Genomic DNA, 18,650 nt, shown 5'->3' on the forward strand with positions numbered 1-18,650 from the left:
TCGGGTTTGGGTTGCAACTGCTCGCGCTCCCCTCGACAGTCTGTTAGCCATAGGTGTGCGTCCTTGGTGTCGCAAGCCCAGAGCCGCAAGAACAGCAGATGACCGGTCGGCGGAAACGTCGGCGTGAACCGCAGCGCTGCTCCTGGAGGGCGCAGGGGGAGTGGGACGGCGGTGCAGGGACTCAGCCCCCCAGGGCGCGGCTGTGCCGCTCTGTAGGCTCCAGGACTTACGGCTCTGCACACCCGGACCCACAACTCGCCGCGGGCCTATCTTCCTTGCCAGGCGTTGTCGCCCGGGGAGTCCGGCCGAGGAGGCTGCTCCTGGGTGGGCCCCCAAAGAGCGTGCGCTCCAGACGCCGGCGGGGGCAGGGGGCTTGCTTCGGGCAGAGCGTGGAGCAACTCAAGGGCCGGCCCGCGTGGCCACAGAGGTGGCCCGGGAGAGCCCTGAGAAGGGTGCGGCTCCGCGTCCAGCCTCCAGCTTGCTCTCCGCGTGGGGCGCGCACCTGCCCGTTGCGGTGGCCGGGCCTGGAGGCTGCCGAGGCGCTGCCGCACCTCGAGGCTTCTCCCAAAGCCCGGAGCTCGCGGAAGCTTCCCTACCTTTCAAGCGGCTGCAGCGCTTGGGCAGACGTGGCCCAGACTCCACTGTGGAACTTTGGAGGCTGGGGTGGGCGAGGTAAACACGTTTATGGAAAAACCCGGGCTCAGGAGGTTTGCGGAAAGAGGGCGCAGCTCGTGAATGGTTGGAAATTATGTTCACCCTCGGGAAGAGCAGGCGGTTCCGCACACAACACCACACACACACACACACACACACACACACACACACACACACACACACGGTGGGAAGGTGTGAAACCCACCGCTGGGAGTTTCCTCCACTTGCAGAAAAAGAAATATGAAGCGTAGGAACACTCTTCAGGTCACCACCCCGGGAGTTGTGTCCTGGGGGTCTGAAAGAAGAGAAAGTTCCCTCCAAATCTTCCAAATTGAGAAAAGCTGCGGAAGGAATGAGGCGGTTAGAGAGAGGGGACCGCAGGCATCCCCGTAGCTGGGGCTCAGGACTGAGCGCTAAAATGAAAGCACCCCTATAGAATCCATTAGGGAAAACTTTTTTTTAAAAAAAGTCCTGAACTCAGGCATTCCGCTACTTCCACGCTGTTTATCAAGTCTACTTTGAAGCAGTTCAATGCTGAAGGATATTAAACACTCGGGTCTTCATTCCAAGCTCACTTTTTAACCTTTGCAAATTTGAAATTGGAAAGAAAAGAAAAAAAAAAGATCTGCTATCTCTGAATTATGTTTTACCGAAGGAACGAGAAATTCTACTTACCTCTGCATAAATAAAATGGAAGGGATTTTATCCTAATAATAATATCCCGTAGCTTCTGCCTGGCTTCCCAATCATCACTTGACCTTTTGACAGGTTTTAGTCTCCTGCTTGTATTTGTCCACTTCCCCGCACGACTGAAATTATTTTAGTTGTCTTTTGGGGCGGTACATCCCAAACCACATTTTGGCAGAACACCTTTGAATTGTACAGCCTCTTGGCTTGAAGATCTGCGCCCCTCAAAGCGCGGACTTGCAGGGGGCTAATGTAAATCGCCTCTGGCGAACTCGTCTGGGACGAAGGGCGTTTTGCTCAGTGCTGCTCACGCAGATCTCATCTGGAAAGAGGCTGTTTAAAATGAGAGTATGTCATCCCCTTTCTGTCACTCGGTCACCCTACTTCCAGAGTAGCTGAAGTGCATCCTGCAATTACACTCACAGAGGACCAACTCTTTAGAAGAACCTGAAAAATGTATCACTACAAATTCGATTACGTTTCCTGGCAACTGAACAATGAACTCTGTTTTTTGCTGGGAATGAAGATGTACACGTTTGAGAAGCTAGCATAGTATTTTTCTAAATATTTTAAATGACTGCTCTTCACCCATTCCAGATGGATTCTTTATTGTTTGCCGATGGGTTGCAGATGCCCACCCCTTTAACTAAGTTGGTTAACTGTTTATGAAATGTACATTGGCTGATTAAAAGCTTAAATTTTGGAAGAAATTTCTCCTGGGATATCCCACATATGTCTTTGCAGTAATTACGAAATTAGTCAATTGTCACCTCTATAAACAAACTTCGTTTTGAAAACAGCAGGCGAAAGCAGACTGCAGATACAGTCATAACTGACCAAAAGTATGTACAAAACTATTTAAAATTGGAGGAAGGGTAATATATGCTGGAGAATACAATCTAAAAGTGATTGGTTTTACCTACGAATAAGATAGTTACGTTAAACGTGTTAAGATGTGGAAATTAACGGGGCGAGCGCGCCAAGTAAAACTACAGAATGCCCTTTGAGTTTCTCTGCGGGGTCTTCGGGAGGCAGAAAATCAGATGTTCAGTTTCTAACATTATAAGGAAAAGTGGCACCGAGAAGGAAGGGGGTGGACGTTGTGTTTGTATGTGAGTTTTGAACTGAGTCACCTTGGCTCTGCCTCTGTAACAGGGAAACCTCGAGCAAACCTGTGCCTTTAAGACTCAGTTGCTATCCAAACACAAGTAAACAGAGTGGACCATTAGCGGGCGCCGGGCGCGGAGGCGGAGCCTGGGCGCTGGGGGCCCAGCGCGGCTGCGGGACGCCCGCCCGAAGGGGAGGCGGGGCCGCTACTAAAGCCCGGGTCTCCGGGCCGCGAGCAGCCTGGGGAGGGACGCGGGCGGGGACGGAGCTTGGCTTGCTCGCTGCTGGAGGGTGATGGCCCTGCGAGGCTGCAGACTCAGACCTTACCCCGAGTCCGCGGCGAGAGGCTCGCGGAGGCGCGAGGTTCCGGGCGAGCGCTGAGCGCGGGCTCCAACCGCCCTGGGTCTTTACACATTCTACGACCACTGACTCGGACGAAGGCGAGGATCCGCTCTCGTTTTGGCTGCTCGTTGTCCTCCAGATCATGTCCGCGGCTCCCGGGACTCCGCGCGGAAAAAGAAGTTTGTCCGGCGTGGACCCAATGACCTTTCCAAGCTGTGCGCCTCACTGCCTGGACCAGGTCTGAGTGACGCTGCCCAGGCGGACGTTTCTGGGGGAGGTGAGTGTCCGCTCTGGGAAGGGGCTGCAGCCACCCTAAGGAAGGCAGGCTGGAGGGGGTGCAGGGGGGCGCTCGGATTCTCGGTCCGGCGTGCCACAAGTTCAGAAATTGTGAAAAGAAATCATACGGACGCACTCCCGGGGCATTGTATTTTTCACTTTATCGGATCCCAGGCAAGCCACTCCCAGCTAACACGCAACGACACACGCTTTCACGTACTGTTTTTAGTTTTGTTTTGCGACATTTAATCTAAGCACTCAGCAAAGCTTCTTCTAAAAGCTGATCTACGTACGTTGAGATAAAACCCCACAATATCATGTTCTTTCTCACTCTGCCATAGTATTCCTGGTCCACCCGTCCGGGGGCAGCCGCGGCAGAGCGGACGGGCCGCGACACACAGTGCCTGACGAGCCAGCGCGTTTCAAGAGGAAAGTAATAGTTCAGTCCTAGATAATTCTTCAACCTTGTGCCGGCCTTTTGATTTTCCTCCCATCCTCTCGTCCTGGAGGAGGGGGCAGAAGGCAAATCCCCCTGGGGTTTAAACACTCGGATTCTCGAGAAGTAGCAACAGAGCAAGGAGTTGTGTTTGTATGGTGAGGAGGGAGAAAAAGGTGTTCGTGGAGGGTGCGCTGGCTCTGTCTCCCTACCTGTTAGCAGGGAACAAAAGAGGGCTGGAGTTTCCCGGAGCGAAACGGCGCAGACAGCTACTTTCTTTGCTAAACAAACTGCAGTCCTGAGCAGAACAAGAAAATTACTCATGCAGGGGGAGCGAGGGAGCAGAGAGAAACAGAACCCAGATTATGCGGAAGGCATCTTAATTTAATTAACTCCTTGGGAAGGCAGAGGCGCAGCGAAGGGGCAGGAACTTCGCGGCCCTTTCTCTCTGTTCACCTGATCCAATCTGGCCATTTTAATTTTATTATTTATTTTTAAAATGATCTCCTTAGATCTACTTGGAGTATAGCTCTCTGATTAATGTAAAATTTTATTGTGGCTTGGGCTGAAATTCAGCAAGCCTACGGATCCATCAGTCATTTTTCTCAGACACCACCCCACAGGTGTTAGCAGATGACCCCTGACTGTATACGATTTTTAGATAATAAAATGTAATAACACATTACCAAAGAGCGAGCCTCCTTATCAAATTACCACTATTTTTTTCTCCAGTGTTTTGAAAGCTTCACTGAACTGAAATTAGTACGTACACCTCTCACTTGTTGACAGCCAGTGAACTAAATTTTACAAAACTTCTGTACATGTCTGGAAATTCCTGTGAAGAAGGCTGATGAAAGAAAACTAGTCTCAGTTCCACGGAAATATTTATGTCTTTTCGTTGGTTTACGTTTCTCTCCTTGCAAAATTAAAAGTAACCAATGGTCTAAAACGGGATGGTGTAGAAGTGACAGCAGATGATGGTTGTTATTGCCTGAAACTGAGTGTGAGAACTACATGCTCAGCTCTAGACAAAACGAAAGTACTTTAGATCTCTGCATTGACTTAAAATATCTTTTGACATATAGTTCCAGCTACTCAGCAGGAGAGTGGAAATCTAAACTCCCTAATTCTTCATGGCAAAAATGTTTAGTGGATCTTTGGGGTTGCTCTGTTTGTGAAGGATTGCTCTTCTTCTATGAAGAAACTATTTGTCCTGCAAATTAAAACGAATACACACCATGAAATAGCACTTTTGTGCCACCATGAAGCTGAATTATAAAAGAGGCATTAATTTTGGGTTATAAACCATTGGGTGAAAAGGGAAGGAAGATGGCACTCAAGTTTCTGCTGACAGAATTAACGTATAACCTTTATGGCAGAGTTCGCTTTGTGCATTTGGATTCAAAATCACAGGCCATGATATTCCTTCAATCGATAACACACCCCACACACATGCACGTACATACACAGAGAACGTGGTGGGAATTGCACTTTGCCTTCTGTATTTATTTCTAAGAAATCCAGTCTGGGAAAACACCCAAATAATAATTTCGGTTTCCTATGTGGGGAGGCCAGTTTTTAATACTAGGGGAAAAATAATATTTTGAATCTCTAGAAAATCCTCCTATGCAAAAAGAAGGAAATAAAGGTATAGCTTATGACTTTTAATGGAAGAGGAAACAAATAGATTACCAGAGATGTTTGTAGAATTTTTTTTTTCTACCTCTCTAGGAGAGGGCTTGAGGGTTGCCACTGAACAAAAATGAATTGTGATTTGTGGTGGGAAAGTTTATTAGTAATGGAGGTTTACAGTTTCGGTTGAACGGTCTGACTGAGACCCTCTGACTGTTACACACCTCTCATTAACTCCCGGCCTCAACTCCCAGACCGCATACCACTGGGCAGAAGCGGTTCATTAATAAATCCCTGTCTCCAAGCTGTTCCAAACAGGAGAGGAGGGAGGGAAGGTGTGGGCCTCGCGGAGGCGGCCAGATTCTGCCTGGCCAGAGCGCTGTGTCATTAGCGCAGCCCTCTAAGCCTGCCCCCAGATAGAGCCACAGGCAAGACTTCACAACACGCTAGAGAAGAGCATTTCAGGCGCAGAAAGGGCTGGTGGCAAGGATGTCTGGACAAACTCTCCCATCTTCCTGCTGGGTTCAAAAGCCAGGCATAAAGGTTGATGGCTCAGATAGGCCTGCCTGCCCCTCTCTAGGGAAAGCGCTTAACTGTGAGTCCCAGCCTCTGGGGAGCCACCTTCAGAGGCAAGGCCCAGGCCGCAGAGCTGGCAGAACTCTCTGCTAAAAAGGGGCTGGTAGTGGGAGAAGGTGGAAAGCATCTGAAAGCAGATGAGGTGCCCCGGGAAACTGGGTCTGAAAGCAGACCTCCGTGTTGGCACTGGGGGTTCAGGGACAGGCATGTGCGTGCGCCCTGTGCAGGCCCAGGCCGCAGACCCGGGCCGGCTTCCCGGTGGCAGGAGCAACGTCGCACTCAACTCCAGGCCGACAAGCAAGCTTCCTCCAGGCAGGCAGAGGCGCACCGTACCCGATCTGCTGTGGCTCCCCTGCTGTGCCTTCCTTTTTTTCCTCCCCGGGGAACACTCTCGCTTCTCCTTTCTTCTCTTTTGCTGGGGCCTGGCCGGTGTAGGAGTCTCTCCTGGTGCCAGGTCGAGAAGCGCTCGGGCCTCCCGAGAGCTTGGCGCTCGGGCCTCCCGAGAGCTTGGCGCTCGGTCCCGGATCGGGGACTTTCTCCACCCCCGCAACACCCCACTGAGCCTGAACCATCTGGAAGGGATCTAGGTGGGGGGTGGGAGGAGACGGCCCCTGGGAAGGTGGAAGGGGTGATTCTAGGCCTCACCGGTCCCCGAGGTGTCACTTTTCTTTCCTGTGGCCCGTCACCGCTGATAAATGGGACAGAGGCAGAGGAAGGAAAAAGAAAACCTCTGAGGTCAGCGCCGGGCGAGGCGGGCCCCTCCGAGGGCCCAGCAGCCCCAGGAGCGCAAAGCGCCCCCGGCTGCGTTCCACCACCCCAGGCGCGGTCCGGGTGAACGGCGGTCGCGGGGCGGGTCAGCGGGCTCGGGGCGCAGCGCTAGGAGCCGCCCGGCTGAGCCAGGCCCTCAAGCCCGGGTCAGACCCACAACCCAACGTTCCCCGGGGAGCTTGGAGGCACAGCGGCAACAGAGGCTCAGCCCGGGCCTGTGGGCGCTGGCACAGCGGGGTGTCACGGATGACCAAGCTTCACCCGATCGGGTAGGGGTGGGTGGGCTGGACTGGGTGCCGCCTCTGCTGGAGCCCCTGCTCACCTTTCTTTCTCCCCGGCCCGGGTCTTCGGCTCCTCGAATCAGTGCGTGCCTGGCATCCGATTTTCCCACGGGCGACCCGCTCGCCGCCAGGGACCACTTTTGCCCCGCCTGATACCCTGGCCCCGGGGGCTGAGCTCGAGCTTGGTGTCGACTCGCCCGCGGGGCAGGCTCTCCGAGGTTCCCTCACCACTCCGTTTGGGGGCCTCGGAGTGGGTGGGGAGGAGGACTTAGAAGGAAGGTGTTGTAACCCAAGCGGCGCCAAGGGACAGACCGAGTAGGCTTGGATAATAGTCACGACTTTCTCTCTCTCCCCCGGCCATTTTTAGGGTTTTCTCTGCGTGCCGTTGTCCTCCTGGGTTTTCGCCGGAGCCCCACGCCCACCCGTCTCTGAGTCCTGGAAAAAAAGGGTGGCTACCTCCGCCCCCCAGCACCCCGGAAAATGGGGAGCAAGGCCCTGCCAGCGCCCATCCCGCTCCACCCATCGCTGCAGCTCACCAATTACTCCTTCCTGCAGGCCGTGAACACCTTCCCCGCCGCGGTGGACCACCTGCAGGGCCTGTACGGTCTCAGCGCCGTGCAGACCATGCACATGAACCACTGGACACTGGGGTACCCCAACGTGCACGAGATCACCCGCTCCACCATCACCGAGATGGCGGCGGCGCAGGGCCTCGTGGACGCGCGCTTCCCCTTCCCGGCTCTGCCCTTTACCACCCACCTCTTCCACCCCAAGCAGGGAGCCATTGCCCACGTCCTCCCAGCCCTGCACAAGGACCGGCCCCGTTTTGACTTTGCCAACTTGGCCGTGGCCGCTACGCAAGAGGATCCCCCTAAGATAGGAGACCTGACCAAGCTGAGCCCGGGGCTGGGTAGCCCCATCTCGGGCCTCAGTAAATTGACTCCGGACAGAAAGCCCTCCCGAGGGAGGTTGCCCTCCAAAACGAAAAAAGAGTTTATCTGCAAGTTTTGCGGCAGACACTTTACCAAATCCTACAACTTGCTCATCCACGAGAGGACCCACACAGATGAGAGGCCGTACACGTGTGACATCTGCCACAAGGCTTTCCGGAGGCAGGATCATTTGCGGGATCACAGGTAAGGTGGGGAAAGAGGTTGGCCTGGGGAGGGAAGGACAGTTTATCCAGAATACCGAATCCTGATAGCCATTGCAAGCGTCACTAAAATCCCCTTTGAACTAGAATATATCCCCCAAAGCCCTCCCCAGCCAGCCACAACCAACCCTCCAAATTTACCTTTGTCCTCAGCGGGCCCCTGCTGCCTGTTCTTGTTTGGGATGCAGGAGGGCCACCCCATCCTTAGGTAGTTAAAATCTGCTGGGTTGGCCTTGGTCCTGGGATCGGTTTTCCAGTTTCCACCCGGTCGACCTTAGCGGGTGGGGCAGGTAGAGCCAAGAAACCTCGAAGACCTTTCTTTGGTGGGTGCAGGTCCTGCCTGCGATAGGACCATTTCTGGAAATCTCCTCGGCCACCTCCACTGGGTTCCCTCCCTTCCCTGACTCGCCCCCAGGTGCGCCCGAGAGCCTGCCACAGTGACCTTTCTTTAAACTTATTTGCGGGGGTCTTGAGATCACTGAATTTAGAAACAGCTCTTCACATTCCCTCCACATCTTCAACTATGCATTAATCAAAGGCAATTGAAGAAATACTATAATGTAAGTGTTTTCATCCAGTAAAAACTTCCCAGGAGTGGGGGTGAGAGTATCTTTTCCCTGGACTCTAGTTGCTGTTGTTACCCCAAGGCAGGACTGCTGTACCGATGCTCCGTGGCTTTTAAGGGATTCGCTAAAATTAGTCCCCCTAAACTTGGCCTTGCCTTATATCCTGATTTGACCAGTTTAAATCCCAGAGAAAACCGTAGAGGCCAAGAAGAGCTCTTTCGGCACGATTTCGAGCTCCAAAACACGCCAGAGAGGGCGATCAAGTGTAGATAAAGCCGGCGTCCGGTGAATGTTTTGAAGAGTCTGTTAGTTGAGGTTAACCATAAACAGAATGAGGGGGGGGGGGGGGGGGGGGATGTAAAAACATAAATAATGGAAATCCTGTTTCTTTTCTTTTTTTCCCTCATGACTTCGTTTAAAGTAATTGCCAAAAGAAACTCCTCACCGTGATGTTAAAGCCATTTCAATGAAACCTTATATTGATTTTCAGGTATATCCATTCCAAAGAAAAACCCTTCAAATGTCAGGAGTGTGGGAAAGGATTTTGTCAGTCTAGAACTTTGGCTGTTCACAAAACTTTACATATGCAGGTAAGTTTGTTTTCTTGTTTAAAAACAGTGACTGGTTCTGTTTTATCAGTTTTGCTCTAGAAAAGGTGTTCAATGGCAGGGTCTTTCTCATAAAAGGCTCTGTTTAGATCAGTTTTCTAGGTGGAGAAAGCAGCACCCAGTTTTTCTATACATGAAATTAATTTTATTTAACAGAAAACATTTATGTGTTTTTCTTAAAGAACAAGCCACTCTCACTATTCTAAAATCCTAATTTTAGAATTATTATTTTTTTCACCTGATGTGCCCTGCATTTAAAGCTTTCGTGTTTGGGAGGAAATAAAGGTAATTTTGATAATAGAGGCATGGGGAAATCCCATACGTTCTCTCTCCCAGGGGCCTCATAATTTGTAGTTTTCAGAACATTGAGGAATAGTTTAATTTTCCACCAAAGAGGAGCCTTATTACCCGAGAGAATGTCGTTCCTTAAGAGAGGATTAGAGTTTTTCCTCCCCCTTTTCCTGCCTATGACATGGTGATGAAATGTAAAGAGCTGGAAATCACAAAGCCCACCGCCAGTGGCCACCGGCGGTTATCAGTGTAATCCGGTCCCTGTGTGTGCCTGTGCGTGTGTTTTTGTGATTGGAGGATTAGGAGCACAGATGTGTTCCTGCAAGTCTCCTCTTTGTTGTCGTGCGCGTGTTCTGTTAACCTTGTGATACCGATAAGACAAACTATTGAGAAGGGTGCCGTGGTGGTGTGAAGGATTAATCCTTTGCTTGCTTCACATCTGAACAGGAATCTCCACACAAATGCCCCACATGTGGAAGAACCTTTAATCAGAGAAGTAATCTGAAAACTCACCTTCTCACCCATACAGACATCAAGCCCTACAGCTGCGAGCAGTGCGGCAAAGTGTTCAGGCGAAACTGTGATCTGCGGCGGCACAGCCTGACTCACACCCCGCGGCAGGACTTCTAGAGAAGCCCCGGATCTGTCCCGGGCCACCGCCGCCGCTCCCCTCCCCAGACACCTCTCCACGCCTCCCACCCGGGGGGGGGGCACCCCCAACCCTTCACTGACCCCCAGCTCTTCCCCGGCTGCAGCCACACCGGCAGCTCCAGGGGATTAACTCTTCTTCCCAAGGACTGAGAACTGTAGAAAGCCACACAAGTACATCCTTTCACAAAGAGCATATGCTAGTTTCTTGTAGATATTCACAGCTCATTTTAGAGCTCTGTACATAATGTCGTGGGTCTCTGTTTCGTTGTTTTGTTTTGTCTGTTTTTGTATCTTGTTGGATGCACCTAGGTATGGAAAATGGAAACCAAATTTATCTTTAAAGACTGTATTTTCAAAAATAAAATGTTTTCTTGTTTGTTTCAACACTCCTGCAAAAGTGCCTTGCTATTTGACTTCTGTTTTTCCTCTGGATTCTGGAAGAGTGGCATGTCTCTGAAATATTAAATATTGAAGGGCATTCTTTATCCCGAGGTTTCAAAAGTAAGACTTCTCACAGTTCTCTTACTGAAACTTCATCTCTTCCCGTTTCATACTGTGGCATTTTGGAATTGGTCAACTGTGCTGTCTTTCTGCTTTTTGAAGATATTAAAATTGATACCCATGAGGGTTTTCCTCCCCTTTTGTTTATTTTAATTCCTTGTGTATTATTCCTTCAGATAAAAGCAATATAATAATCATTATTAATAACAAGGCAACTCCAATGGCTGACCCATTTGAAAACACAAGGTGGGAAGAAGCATAAGGAAAAAGAAGAGAAGGGAGCTTCTCACCACTTCACTTTTAGAAGTCCTTGACCTATTGTCATAGTTTATGATGGGCAACTTCTCTTGCCATTAGACTTTGAACACAATGATTTAGCTCTATAGACAGAGACTTTACCCCACCTTTGGGGGAAAAGTCTAAAATCCTGCTACAGAAGAATGCAGGCAGGTACAACCTTCAGAAGATGGGGGACAAGAACAGAAAGGAGAGACTACTCAGCTATGTTTGCACAAAATATTTTTTCCCAAGGGTGGAGACCTTTTTTTCTCGAAGGTTCGTATTTCTCTGCAAAGCAAACTGAGTTAGGTCACTAGCAAGGTTTCCATCACTGGTTGGCCTTTTGTCCCTGGGAAAATGCCAGAAGTACAGGTTATTCTGTGTATAGAGCTCATGGCAAATATGTAATCACCTTCTGAGGCATTTCAGTTCTTTCCCAAATGATTCTGGTGGAATATGACACTAATACAATGACAACCCCGTGTAGGATTTGAGTGGAAGGCTTTGGATGCAGACAAACAGTAGTACTATTGCAGAGTCCAGAAGGGAAATAATTTCACTTCAAGAAGGAACATTGGAGGAACTTGTGGCCCAGTGGCCCTGCTCTTGCAAACTTTAATACTGAGCAACAGGGTGAACTAGTTATCCTCAGATTTTTTTTTCATTTGTGTATTTGTGTGGGCATGGCATATTTCATCATCAGGGAGATACCAGACAAAATGCCCTATGTTTGTACCTTAGAATCCTCCAAAAGAGTAGGTAGCGATTTGAGGACTAGACTCAAAATTTCTCACCTGTGCCTTACTCAAAACAACTTACGAGGCGGTTTCAAAAACTGTTCCTGACTCAGGGCTTATTCTGTTTGCGGGGTGCTGGCTGGAAGTCACTTCTCCTTCTCATGAGAGATCAATTCTCTGCAACAAAATGTCCACCCACTAAGTCTGTGTGTCTAATGCTCACACAAATGCATTTCCCAACATGGGATGGGCCCAAAGGCTTCAGTGGGGAGGGAGGGCAGGGATGGAATGTGGGGATGCATGTGTGTGTGGCATTTAGAGGAATGAAACTGTTTGTTTTCTTTTGTTTGTACAGAATTAACTCAGTGACCTCCCTACCCCTACTCCCTCAAGATCCTGCCCACCTTGGCACAGAAGATTTGAATACTTTAGGGCAGGGTTACACATTGACTGTCCCTAGAGCTCCCCTAATCCAGCAGGCTTTTTCCATGTAGTCAGCCTCACTGCCCCACCCACTACAACCGACTACCAGTGACACAATTCCGTAGCACAGGGTTCAGTCGAATTATCAAAGATTGACCCTTGCTTGATATCAAGCTCAGGCATACCCTTGAAGTCCCTGTCACAGGGAAATACAGATAGGTGTAACCAGAATACTCTTCCTCCCCATTTATTTTTTATTGAAAAAAATGGAAATCAGAAGTGAATGAGGAAAAACAGAGGTGGTGGAGAAAGCAGTTTCCCTTCCCATATACACGCTATCAAAAGTTCAGGTAAATTTATATATAATTTATTTATGCAGTTATTTCTTTAACAAATGTTTATTATGTGCTTTTCATGTGCCAAGCCCGGTGCTAGTTTCCAATGATTTTCATGATCAGTTTCTGCCTTTCTGCATTTAGTGGCACATTTTTGGGATCTTGACTACTTAGATAATTAAAAAACCTATAATAGGGCTTAAATTAATGGACCTCTTCAATCTGGACTCTTAAACCCAGCGTCCATCAAGATTCAGAAAGGATCCAGTCTCAGAGTAGACTCCACATTCTTCATGATGACAGGTAAACTTTTGAACAGTGGGTTCCTCTCCACATTCTGAGTTTTGTTTTCTTCTTCTTTACACATCCAAGTATGCAGGAAATGATTCTTACATGAGACGAACTTATGAGACATCATGGGGGAAATGATATCTTGTAGCTTATGAAACTGATTTGCTGTTTTTTGGGGGGGGGTTTGGTTTAGAAAAGAGTCATTATCTGAGATTTAGATTAGCCCATGTTTTCATTACACACTCTACCATAGTCAACTCATGAATCAATACTCCTGGCCAGAGACCAGGAGTGGGAAATATCACGAGTCATAACCACAGTGCTGAAGAACTTCATGAACAACAGTTAAGTATTTGTTGTGACTTTAGTCTCATTTTGTAATCTATGTGTGGGATTTAAAAAATAAGTTTTGTAAATGAATTACATTGTAATCAATTGTTAATATAAAATTCTGAATGTGTGTTAGGTGTACTCATTGATGCTAATATTGAAATGTAGGTCCTTGGGCTTCCCTGGTGGCGCAGTGGTTGAGAGTTCGCCTGCTGATGCAGGGGACACGGGTTCGTGCCCCGGTCCGGCAAGATCCCACATGCCGCGGAGCGGCTGGGCCTGTGAACCATGGCCGCTGAGCCTGCGCGCCCGGAGCCTGTGCTCCGCAACGGGAGAGGCCACAACAGTGAGAGGCCCGCGTACCGCAAAAAAAAAAAAAAAAAAAGACATGTAGGTCCTTGTACTACTAGTGCTTGATAAATGTACTGATTAAAATTATTATTTTGACAGGCATATCCTCTCTTACGTGAGGAAGCTTTCCAAAATTTGACTCTAAGACAACTAAATATTTAAAAAGTAAACATATTTAAAATCTCAAATTTTAAATGGGCCCAACCATTACTAGTGATGAAACCAGGGGCAGTTACTGGAGGTTTCTTCTACTGCTCATTTGTCAGATATTAGCATACACATTTGAACTTCTTCACTTAAATCATGTTCAGTCAGGGACCCTTGCCCCAGTTTTGATTCTGGAAGGCCCTTGGGAAACATTAGTTCTTGAATATTGTCAATGTGATAGACTAGGTGCATTTAGATTAAACACAGTGTAGAATCCACAGCAAATTTTAACATGAGAAGTGAATTACCATGGCATAACGGACTGCCTTTCTTATTACCAAAGTAATTTTGTTATAATAAAGTGAAAAAGTTGATGAAACCATGTAACGCTGCAAACAGGAATAGCTTTTGTATTTCAGAGGATTATTTATGTTCACCCTTAATAGCGTGTTACGTTGAGACTGTATTTCCCAATTTTTCCTTCTGAAATGTAACTTGCCACTGATAACCACCTCTGCTGACAGCAATGAGCAATAAAGGGAGTGGAGATTCAGAATGATTCAGCTTTGATGACCTGAGATATTTCAAGTTCATTCCTGTTTCTTTTCTTTAATGCTTGCTTTCTTCCCCCAACACAAATTACATTACTATCTAGGCTATGTAACTTTTTTATTTCTTGAAACTATCCAAGGCAAAAGCAATAGTGAAAAACTGTAAGTAACACAAGTAGCCTACAAGAGGAAAATTGTGTAGGAAGTTATAATGCTATATCTGTTAGGATGCTTTCTGTTGCAAGAAACAGAAAATCTGACTTAAAGGGGCTTAAACAATAGGGGATTTATTTTCTGACCCAACAAGAAGTCTCAGGTAGGGTCCAGGGATGTGTGATTGATTGGAGTGACAAGATCATCCCGAGCCCAATTCTTCCTACTTCCCTCTTCTTCCATCTTCATTGTGTAGCTGGCTCCCTTCACGGCCACAAGATGGATGCAATAGTTCCAACCACCAGCTCTAGTGTTTCCTTCTCACACACATCCCATAGGCAGAAAAGGGGGTTACCTCTTTCTTGTTAACCACTTTTTAAGAACTAAGAATCTCTCCCATAAATCCAGTCTGTAGACCTGCCCTCATATCTTATTGGCCAGAATTAGGTCTCTTGCTCCTTCCTTAGCCAATCACTAACAAGGGAAATAGAATTACACCGTGATTGACTTAGACTACAGAAAACTCACCACCTGTGCACCAAATGGTGCCAGCATTCCCTGAAGTTCTTGACTGCCTGAAAGACCTGAGCTCTGTTAGCAAGGAAGAAAGGAGAACTGACTATTGTGAATATTAAGCAGATGTTAAAAATGAAGTTTCCATTAATAACCGTATGTTGGAAGAGGCTTATGTTATAAAAACAGGATATTTAATGGTATATACAGGTATCCCCTGCTTTTTGAAAGTTCGCTTTACTTCACTTCACTTTCACAAAAGACCGACATTAGTACCTGTTCTTGCTAACTGGCAAGAAATCCGAAGAGGATTTTCACTTTTCCGAAAAAAAGGAGAAAATAGCATTCAGTATTTGTTTTGCAGGAGCTGGAGAGTGGCACCACCGAGGTCCTTCTCCGGGAACCAGACTCAGCATCTCAGCATCGAGCGGCCATAGCTTTGAACTCTGTCTCTGAGCATCTGTGCTTTATCTCAATTTACTTTGTGCATGCATTAGCAAATTGTGTGCTAAGGTAATTGTTTCTTTGCTTTACACCATTTCTTAGGAAAGGTTTCTCAGAAGGCTCTACTTCTGGATAGTGGGGTAAACTATATAACCAAACAAAACCTTCAAGAGACTAAGCAGAAACAAAGACTAGCAGAAGATATACCAAAATGTTAACAGGAGCTATTCACAAGTAACAAATTAAGGGTACATTCTTCTTCTCCTTATTTTTCAACTCTTCCACAATGAATATATGTTACTGCTATAAAGGAAAACGGTAATAAAGGTTATTTTTAAAGTCCAAGATAAAGCCTTAATTTCCTCAATATTTTTATATTTCATTTTGCTTTATTGCTTCTGACCAGTCTTTGCTTTTGTCACTTTTCACATCTACCCTCATGCTTCTTCTAAACCATTCCTTTAATTTAGTTACATATTTACTTTAACTTTCCTTTTCTTTCTTCCTTGATTTCTATTCAAACCTCCTTTTCCTATCTTTTCTCTTCTCTAGGTTTCTGTATCCTGGTCCTTTTTTTCCTCCCCTTTAAGAGCTCCAATAATTCCAGCTCAGTGTTCCTCCAGGGTGTGATCATTAGAATTACCCAGGGTACTTATTTCTGGGCCCTCTCTAATTCAGTGGGTGAGTTGGAATTCCTGGTGATAAAGACCCAGGACTCTGTATTTTAAACAAACACTTCAGGTAGTTCTTACATGTATTAGAAACTGAGAACTTCTGCATTAGACATCATCATCCCCTTTATCTTATCCATCAGCCATTTACTATGTGCCTACCATAATAAACATAAAACAAACCTCAACCCCCCCCCTTTTTTTTTTCTCACTGTCCTGGAAGTTGTCAATTTTTTCTCTTTCTTGGTTCCTACTACTCTTCCATGGTCTCTCCATCTACTTTTTCTTTTCTATTGCTGCTGTCCACAAATTTGATTTTTCCTTTTTACATGAGTAGATATCTTTTGCTTTGATGTTTTATTTTTTTGTTTTTCTTTGTTCGCTTAATCCACCCACTAATTTAAGAAGCAGGAGAAGAAAGAGAATGTGATAATTGATTAAAATGAGAAAGTCACAGAGAACTTTTTTACTTCTTTTTTCAATTGGTGTATTGAAATATTGTCACCAGATGACCTGTTACTTCGGCTTCTGTAGGAAGAACAAGAATTTGCTATGAGTAATGTTTTAGGTGTTGAGGTGTGGGTGTATGCTGGTTTTAAGATCAGAGCTAAATGAAATTGGGTTTTTCTTTTTTTTTGGATTATTTTATTACCATTACACTAACATTTTAGAGCAGGAGGCCATTTTGTGATGGAAAGAGCCAAGGACGTGAAGTCAGAAGATGGATTTAATTTTTTTTAAGCTCTGGAACTGTTTACAGACAAGACATTTAACCTCTCTGAGACTCAGTTTCTCACCTATAAAATGAAAATTTGCTCCACATAATAAGGTCTTCTCTAGCTTGTAGGATGTATAGTTCTCATTGAGATAAGCATACATGCATTGTTAGGTAAGTATTGTTGACTTCACAAAAGCTAGAAAATACCAAGAAATCATATCACTTCACTCCCATAAATTATTGTATTAATTCAGTAAAAATAAATGTGGGTTTCCAAATTAAGCTCTACTTAAAAATGTTATATGATTTGTCTTCCTAAAGCACTTGAACTCTTTTTTTTTTTCTTTTTGGCTGCATTGGGTCTTCGTTGCTGCCTGTGGACTTTTCTCTAGCTGTGGAGGAGCGAGGGCTATTCTTTGTTGTGGTGCACGGGCTTCTCACTGCGGTGGCTTGTCTTGTTGAGGAGAACAGGCTCTAGGTGCACGGGCTTCCATAATTGTGGTGCGTGGGCTCATTAGTTGTGGCACACAGGCTTAGTTGCTCTGTGGCCTGCGGGATCTTCCTGGACCAGGGCTCAAACCCGTGTCCCCTGCATTGGCAGGCGGATTCTTAACCACTGTGGCACCAGGGAAGTCCAGCACTTGAACTTTTAGAGACTCTTTAGAAGACTGTTGATTGAAAGTAATGTTTTTAAATTGAAAAATAAATGTATTTCTTTATTATTTTTCAGATGATAAAACAGTCATGCTTATTGTAAAAAAATTCAAATAATATAGAAGGGTATAAAGTAAAATTATTTTATTTTTCCCTCCTCCATTAATGACCCTCTTAATTCCACTCCCCAAAGGTAGCCACTATTAATATTTCTCGTATATCTTTCTAGACATTTTGCTGTGGATATGCAAATGTAAGCACATACTTAAAAGCATACACACACAAATATGATCACATTATAATATTATTTTGCAACTTGCTTCCCCCATCCCGTTTAACAATAAAACAATCTATATTGGTTCTGTTTTTCAATATCAGCACAAATAGGTATTCTTCTAAGGTAATAGAAAAAAACTCTAAGGATTTTTAAACCTGAGGATTAATTCTTTCATTAGAATTTAATATGGAGAAATAGGAAAAAACATTCTGTTACTGAAGTTATTTATAAAACGCCATCTTTAACTGACAACCTTTAGTCCCATATCTTAATGACAGCGGCTGAGAGAGTGCCTGAGGGTTTTGAAGATTCTTCAAGGTGTGTCATATTGTGGTTCACATCAGTGCACACTGATATACCTCCCTGGCAAAAACTGAAAGATACAGTTCTTAAATCCCCTGGTGACCCATTATCCATGGATCATTGACAAGATAGAATGTAATAGCTCCTGTCTTTTTACCAGGGTAAACTTCCCAGTGAAAGTGTACTGTTCACGCCCTACATCTTTTATCTAAACAAGAAAATTAATCTATGAAAAAGAAACTACATTAAGTAGATAATACAAATGCTCTCATTTTCTTTGTTATATTTTAATATTTATTGAATGAAGAAATATCCATTGAAATATAGTAGCTGTTTAACTGTAGAGACAGACTGAAAAACTTTTCCTATATCCTACCTTTCCAAATAGATCATCTGAAGTTCAAGGCAAAATGAATTGCACAAGATCAAGAATTTGGAACGTCAAGTTAAACTAAGATACTTTGCCTATTTAAGAACAGTGTTAAAACAGTAGTTCAATTGGTACTATGGGTCAGAATTTAACATTTCCCATTATTTTGCTACGGTCTGAAAAGTCAGTGCTTCTCTATCCTAAAAATTACTTCACTTGTGAACTGGGTCATAGTCCTAAGCTTTCAGAGGGACTTATTCACAGGCGTCTGCAATATTTACCATGTGGCACTGTGTTTTTGCAACATCGCACATTGACAGCGCTGTGTTGTAAATATCATTATGTGATGACAGGACATGGCCATGTTTTTATATGATTCTGATCTAGATACATCTGAATTTCCTTATTTTATGTTAATCTTCTTGACTTCTCTAAGGCTTCTGCCCCATTTCTGTCTGGCTAGAGATAGAAAAGGTCAGAAATGAAAAGATGATGCTCTTGTCAACTTGGTTAACACTTCATTTCCTGCCCAGGTGAAAAGAAAAAAAAAAAAAGGAGAAGGGAAATAACTAGA

The 18,650-nt window shown here is 45.8% G+C and overlaps 1 protein-coding gene across 2 annotated transcripts; it reads left to right on the forward strand.

Moving 5' to 3' along the window:
• The first annotated feature begins 524 nt into the window (after positions 1–524).
• OSR2 (odd-skipped related transciption factor 2) lies at positions 525–10,412 on the forward strand. Of its 2 annotated transcripts, none has more exons than XM_027131493.1 (4): positions 525–3,067; positions 7,127–7,895; positions 8,969–9,068; positions 9,825–10,412. In XM_027131493.1, exons 2-4 carry the CDS (start codon positions 7,240–7,242, stop codon positions 10,005–10,007), a joined length of 939 nt encoding a protein of 312 aa, XP_026987294.1. In that variant the 5' UTR covers positions 525–3,067; positions 7,127–7,239; the 3' UTR covers positions 10,008–10,412. The 2 variants fall into 2 exon arrangements, with proteins under 2 accessions (XP_026987294.1, XP_026987295.1); XM_027131494.1 differs by having other exon boundaries at positions 526–3,067; positions 9,907–10,412.
• The last annotated feature ends 8,238 nt before the right edge of the window (positions 10,413–18,650 follow it).

The sequence above is a fragment of the Aethalodelphis obliquidens genome, unplaced genomic scaffold (assembly GCF_003676395.1).
Source record: "Aethalodelphis obliquidens isolate GAN/ISIS:26980383/991018 unplaced genomic scaffold, ASM367639v1 scaffold39, whole genome shotgun sequence".
Taxonomy (NCBI): domain Eukaryota; kingdom Metazoa; phylum Chordata; class Mammalia; order Artiodactyla; family Delphinidae; genus Aethalodelphis; species Aethalodelphis obliquidens.

What these genes read in the sequence shown, in the direction of transcription:
- OSR2 (XM_027131493.1), top strand. Translation starts at nt 7,240, where the DNA reads ATGGGGAGCAAGGCCCTGCCAGCGCCCATCCCGCTCCACCCATCGCTG. An exon ending in GATCATTTGCGGGATCACAG is followed by an intron (nt 7,896 to 8,968) that starts GTAAGGTGGGGA and finishes ATTGATTTTCAG; the next exon opens with GTATATCCATTCCAAAGAAA. An exon ending in ACAAAACTTTACATATGCAG is followed by an intron (nt 9,069 to 9,824) that starts GTAAGTTTGTTT and finishes ACATCTGAACAG; the next exon opens with GAATCTCCACACAAATGCCC.